The sequence below is a fragment of the Prosopis cineraria genome, unplaced genomic scaffold (genome assembly GCF_029017545.1).
Source record: "Prosopis cineraria cultivar Desert tree isolate PC_DT_omini unplaced genomic scaffold, ASM2901754v1 PC5, whole genome shotgun sequence".
Taxonomy (NCBI): Eukaryota; Viridiplantae; Streptophyta; class Magnoliopsida; order Fabales; family Fabaceae; genus Prosopis; species Prosopis cineraria.
In genome coordinates, this window is record NW_026555336.1 from 925,041 (window position 1) to 931,894 (window position 6,854).

Sequence of the window (6,854 nt, forward strand, 5' to 3'; positions counted from 1 at the left end):
ACTCAGTCCCTCAACTTTTGATTTACCTATAACTCAGTTCTTATTTTTTAATTTTTTTTAAATTTTTTTATCAAATAAGAGGGGTAAAAAAATGTTCATATATTATTTTAAAATACCCTCTTCTTATTCATTAATATGAGATAGAAGTTAACATGAAAAAAAAATTAACAAAAGTTAAGGGACTAATTTGTAAATGATTCAAAAGTTAAGGGACTGAGTCATAGGCCAGTTATAGTTGAGGGACTGAGTCACAGCGAGTCATAGTTGAAGGACTGAGTTACAAGTGACTTAAAAGTTGGAAGACTAAAAGATTAATTTTTCCATTATGTTATAATGCAATTTGTTTGGATACTAAAATTGATTTTAGTTGTGCAAATTATCATGAGGGACATTGCTTTTTAAAATTAAATTATTGATAAAAATATATTTAATATTATTAAATTTGTTAAAGTTGATTTAAGAATTAAATATATTTAACAAGTAAAATATATTATTTAATAATAAAATTAAATCTACAAACAATCTCTCAAAATTTATTTTAAAATGTGGTTCTGATTTAATAATCAATTACTAAAATTTTTTCCTGTTTGAATAACTTTCATTAAAAAATTAATTTTGACTCAAAAAATCGATTTTACTTGCTATCCAAACGGGCAGAGTATCGCGAATTAGATAAAACTGAACCAGCCAACTAACTCGTTTCTATTCATTGGCGACACGAAGATCGCGCTCTACGAGGGCACCAAAATGCGCATATGATCAACCGGGGTCCCCTGTTTTGGTGACGTGGCGGGATTTGAACCGTTAGATTCATCCAACAGTGCGTATGAAGAGACGCGCAGCCTGCCAAGCGGCTCTCACTTCTCACACCTTTCTTCGGTGACCGGTTGACATCTAAAACCCGAATCGAGCTCCGTGTTGTTTGATTCGTGACTTGTTGAGCAAACGTGAGTCGGTGAGTGCATTCGATCGCACTGCGGCCTAATTGACTAGCCAGTTCCTGATTCTTTCGTCATTCCTTAACCCTTCCTCCTCCTTGCGTTGCGATTAGGGTACGGTCCATCTCACACTTCCCAACACGAAGCATCTTTTTTTAAGAAAAAAATCATGATAATCGATTGTTCACTTTACTTTGGTTGCCAAAAACGTGGATAAGGTTGGAAGTAAGATGAAAGAACAACATTTCGTATTTTACTGCGTTTGACGAACAACTTGGGAATCTTGATTGATCTGTTTCTTTTCCTGGAATTGTTCTCATCCTAGCTTTTCCTGTGGATCTTTGTTCATGATTGTCTCCTTTTGTTTTAATAGTTGCTGCGAAGGCGATTCGGGTCAAATTTTTGGGTTGGAAAAAAAGTTACCAAAGATATTTGTGCTTTACTCGCGGAATATGATGGCCGCGGCTGCGGCTGGCAAGTGGGTGGGGCAGTTAGGAACAAATTCAGGGATGAGCCTGGTTGTTGGGGCTTCCAAAACGCACTCTATCATGGATAGAGTGTCTTCAGCTGTTTCCCCCCTGACTAAACAAATTTATTGTAGACGCATATCTCAACTGGCAAATTCTAACGGAAAGCGATTGTTTCTCGTTGATACGTTAGCCCTTGTAATTTGCTTCACTCTTTCTTATCTAGTGATTGTATTTTAAATTTCTAATTTTGAATGCCCACCCAATTTCTTTTTGGGAACCTTTATGACTTTTTTCCATTTTAAATCCATTGGAAGATCTGACCATTCTAGTTTTTAGATCTCAATAGAAGAGATTTTTTTTTGGGCTAGAATTTTGTTTTTTTAAGGCATGATTGTGTCATCCTGTTATATGTTCAGGTTAGGAGATTGGAAGGGCAAGGTGTGCCCTCAAAACAGGCGGAGGCTATAACTGCTGCCATAACTGAAGTTTTGAATGACACTATAGAAAATGCATCTCAATCATTTGTTTCCAAAGGAGAAATACAAAAAGTAAGATCCTTTGCTACTGCATTGTAATTTTGTTCACTTCTTTGAACCATCTTAAGCTTTCCAAAGCTTACTATAAGGGCACAATCAATTTTTCTCCAATACTTATACCAATGTGGGTTTTCCCTCCTGTTTTTCCTAATTATTTTTTAACTCATAGTATGGTAATATTCAATGCAAGATCTATTATTAGCTGATTTTGTTATCCTTTATGTCTTCAAGATTGAAATGATTCAAGAAGCCAACGTTTCGAAATTCAAATCTGAAGTACAAAGTTCACAGGTACTTATTAATCATGTGCATTAACTACCATTTGCACAGATAAGGACATTTGGGTGGAATTGGATGATGCCAAATGTGAAATTGCTGAGATAGGGTGGAAAGGTTTTATTAAGGGCATTTGTTGTTGTTCTATTGTGAATGCTGAGAACTCATTCTTATCTTTTCTAAGCAGCTGCAGCACAATCTAATACCCCTTTTGGGATGAGTTTCCATAAAGTGAATAGTAGCCATCTGATCTAAATCATAAAATCAAATGGACTTATTGTAACTTTTGATTTTGCTCACAATTAGTTCTTCTTCCCCATATTTCAACATGTGGTGCCTATGATGATTTTCTCTTTTCTCCCATTCACAATGGCTCCTGGTCACTTTTGACTTTGATACATCTATAGAAGATGCTGAAGCAGGTTCTTCATTTTTCAACTGTGATAATTGCTGCTTTTCACTTGAAAGAAGTGAATGTTTGTGTTGAGTGAAACTTTGTGATTTTAGGCATCCCTCGTACGTTTAACTTCTACTACCACCCCTTAGTTAAGCTGTCTTCTTTGTTATCTTATGTTGCTTAAAAGAGTCAAAAGGAACATCTAGCTTAAAAAATTCCGAACAAAAGCATGCTAACATATGATATGCATAATCCTTGATTATGTGAAAAAACAAAGGAAAAAAGTAAAGGTGATTTTAACCAAGTAAGAATGTAAGACAATAGGAAAGAGAATATTAGTATCTTATATTAAGATGAATGACATTTGCTGTTTAGGATTTGTTCTATTGTACTCTATTTAGTTAACATCAATTTATTAGTGTGTAATCTCTTTGGCTTGATGATTACTGTACTATTTGAGCTCTATTTGGTGTAGAAATTATTGTTGTTTTCTTCTTTCTACTTTAGGGTGTCTGAAAATAACTGTTTTAATATTGTCCTCCCGTTTTGTCTCCATTAATTATGGGGGTGATATATGATTTTTTTTTTAATGTAAAGTATTGCCTTTACACCTAATTCTATTAACACTTGACAGTGGAAAACATACTTTTGCTTTGTCAACCTCCACTCATCTTCGCTATCAATTCAAATGGGTTTATAGAAACCATTCTTTTGATGTAGACAACCCGGGTGGGGGGGTGAGCATAGTATTGAAAACCGACGGACCGGCCGGGGGTCACCCGGAAACCGGTGAACCGGTCCCTGTCCGGTCTGGGTTTGCACTTAACCCGGTGAAGGAGTGAACCGGTGTAACCCGGTCAACCTGGGTTCAAACCGGTAGGTATAACCCGGATAACCGGTGGGTTGACTGGGTAACCGGGTTAATATTTTTTCAGACTTTTACCCCCCAAAACGACGTCGTTTTTGATTTTTTTTTTTCATTTTTAATTTTTCACAGCTCTGAGTTCGGAAAAAAAATAACAAAAAAAGTAAAATTAAAGTCAAAACAAAAAAAAAATTAGAGATAGAGTATGCTAAGTCCAAAAATATAGTATTTTATTATTTGTTAGACTTTTGAGTGTTGGATTTGGTTTGAATGTTTTATAATTAATGTCTTTTTATTTAAATTGTATTATTTTAATCATGACCGGTTTGCCACCGGTTCAACCCCCGGTTCAACCCTGATTGAACCACTAACCCCGTGACCCAGTGCCATGACCGGTTTAATGACCGGTCCGGTTTTACGTACCTTGGGGGTGAGCAAACAACTCTTGACCTGCCAAACCCGCTCATACCTAGTCAAAATAGGCAGGCTAAAACCCGACTGTCGATAGAAAAAAAACGGGAGGGCTAATTTATGGGCCAGCCCATGCTTTGATTTAAATGGGCGGGATGGGCTGCGGGTTACTCTCGGGCTGCCCGTCCCAGCCCATGTAGAGGTTCACTTTTACATATTTTATAAAAAAATAAAAAAAAAAAACAACTTCCCAAATGCTCTGTAGGGCCTATTTCATCTTCACCCTAGAAAAAAAACCTTTCAACCAATCAATCCCTTCCATTGTCTGCTCTTCTCATCACCAATCCACACTCTGCCTCTCCCTTGCTTAACTCACAAATCACCACTCAGCCTCTCGTCTGTCAAGTTTGCTGCTCACCTCGTTCAGTCTTTGTTGTGGCCTCGTGGGTGTCATGATTTGGAGTTAAAGATAAAGGCTAATCTGAGCCCGTTCTAACTGCCCAGATTATCCCAACTGTTTTTAAACAAGCCAAAACGGGTTGGCTATGGGGCCTGTACCCATTTAGAACTATACAAGTGGGCTACGGGCTAGCCCATCTCGCCCGTTGCTCAGCCCAAGACAAGAGGGAGACAAGTAAGAAATTTTCTTGGACCTGTATTGCTAAACCATTTTTAGAAGAGCATCATGCTCTTGTCAAAATATCTTTGTTGTTTGATTGTTCTTAATATGACCCCAAGTTCTTAACTAGATTCAAGATGGAAGTTCTTGGTTGCTTGATCTCTTATGTCCAAGAAAATTTTTTATGTAGGGCCATCATTTTCTATGTTGCAACATGAAACTGAGAAAACTTCGGAATGACATAGAGAAGATGCGTAGTGAATTAAGGTCTGTTGTATGGCAGTAAAACTTTGATCAACTTCTGCACTTTTGTTTGTTTTTGATGTGATTTTTGATTTGCAATTACGTTGGTTGTGATGCAGATATGAGATAGATAAAGTCACTGCAGGGCAGCGACTGGATTTGAACCTTGAAAGGGGGTAGATTTGAATTTCAAAATGTGTTCATGATCGAGCATTATAAAACTTATGTCAAATAGGATAGCTGTTTCTTTTAGTTAATCTTGATATTGACTGCAAGTGCAGGAGAATAAGGGATGAATTAAACAATCAGAGTGCTGAAACTACAAATCTGACAAACAAACTTGATAAAGTAAGGATATGTTGTGCATATGACTTGGAGAAGAATTTTTTTCAATTACTCTCATACTTATGTCTTGATGTAATGCAATGTCAGGAATTCATGCTTTAAAAGCACAGTTGGAAGCAGCAAAATATGAAGTTATTAAATACTGCATAGGGACCCTTGTTTCAATCTCTGCGGTTGGCCTTGCTGTTGTTCGTATTTGTGTTAAATTTACGTTGTCCACTAACGTTCCCATAATTAAGGTCAAAGCGACCTAAAAATTAATGTTTTAGACTCATATTCTTAAGAAGATAATTGATTATGCTGTTGGAGGTGGAGATGAAGACTGCAGCTCCCAATAGGATCGAAATGGGCCCTTATTTAGCCTCATTTCCATATTCTTTTTCTAATTTGTTTGCCACCCTTACTTATGGGTTATTTTCGTAGTTTGTACAAGCCAGTTCAATGCTAATACATCAGGCCCTTGGATCATAATTGATAGAATATATGGCAAATATTACTTTAGGAGGAAATAATTTATTATTTCTTATTGCCTTCATTAGTTTATTGATTTTGTTGTTTTCATTTAACTTTTGTAAGTTTCCTTATTGTGAAGGAAACCAAGTAGCAAGGGATTCTTATCTTATTAACTTTTGTCCTTGCTGTTGTTTCGTATTTTGATGTAAATATACGTTGTCCACTAACGTTCACATAATAAGGTCAAAAAGACCCTAAAAATTATGTTTTTTAGACTCATATTTCTTAAGAAGATAATTGATTATGGCTGTTGGAGGTGGAGATGAAGACTGCAGCTCCCAATAGGATCGAAATGGGCCCTTATTTAGCTCATTTCCATATTCTTTTTCTAATTTGTTTGCACCATTACTTATGGTTATGTTTCGTAGTTTGTACAGCCAGTTCAATGATAATACATCAGGCCCTTGGATCATAATTGATAGAAAATATGGCAAATATTACTTTAGGAGGAAATAATTTATTATTTCTTATTGCCTTTCATTAGTTTATGTGATTTTGTTGTTTTCATTTAACTTTTGTAAGTTTCCTTATTGTGAAGGAAACCAAGTAGCAAGTGGATTCTTATCTTATTAACTTTTGTAAGTTTCCTCCTTCTTGTGAAGGAAATTAGGCAGCAAGTGGATGTTTCCTTGTTAGGAAGGAAACCTCATATGCTTATAATAGCATGACTTTGTATTCAGGAAGGGGAATGTATGTTTGAAGCATTATGATTTTCTGAAAGCTCCCTCCCTCTCTTCAGTTCTGCATCTCTTTTCTGTTCTTCCTCTCATATTTCAGTCATTTTTTTCCTCTTTTCACCTTCTTTGTTCTCACTTCACCCCCCCAACTCCCATTCTCTGTTTTTGTTTTTCTTCTCCCTTATCCTATTCTGTTCAAATCAGTGTGAGCGTGAGTGGTTGTGTTTTACATCAACTTGGTACCAAAGCCTGGGTCTGAACGTTCTCTAGGCTGTTTCCGCGGCCAGAGATCGAAGGAAAACTCTCAGGGAGCTCAGCATGCTCTGTTCACGCTGCCAGCACCCAGAATCACATTTCCCCGATGTCCAGATCCAAAGCGGACGCTACCATCGTGCTAGAAGGAAAAATCCGGTCAGAACCAGAAAAACCCCCTTCGCCCGAAGCTACACGCACCGTCACGCGTCGGTGGAGCTTCTGTGCGTGGTCTCACGCTCCTCACGGGTCGTCACACGCGTCGTCCGTACAGTCGCCGCCAGAACGTGATTTCAGTGTTTTCTGTGTGTT

General features: G+C 37.2%; 1 protein-coding gene across 2 annotated transcripts; it reads left to right on the top strand.

The window, feature by feature from the left end:
- Positions 1-832: 832 nt before the first annotated feature.
- Positions 833-5,853, top strand: LOC129310722 (protein FMP32, mitochondrial-like). 2 transcript variants are annotated; one of them, XM_054952642.1, is made up of 8 exons: positions 843-1,052; positions 1,312-1,603; positions 1,825-1,956; positions 2,176-2,235; positions 4,703-4,779; positions 4,875-4,931; positions 5,037-5,289; positions 5,746-5,853. In XM_054952642.1, exons 2-7 carry the CDS (start codon positions 1,391-1,393, stop codon positions 5,200-5,202), a joined length of 705 nt encoding a protein of 234 aa, XP_054808617.1. In that variant the 5' UTR covers positions 843-1,052; positions 1,312-1,390; the 3' UTR covers positions 5,203-5,289; positions 5,746-5,853. The 2 variants fall into 2 exon arrangements, with proteins under 2 accessions (XP_054808618.1, XP_054808617.1); XM_054952643.1 differs by lacking the exon at positions 5,746-5,853 and having other exon boundaries at positions 833-1,052; positions 4,398-4,779; positions 5,037-5,052.
- The last annotated feature ends 1,001 nt before the right edge of the window (positions 5,854-6,854 follow it).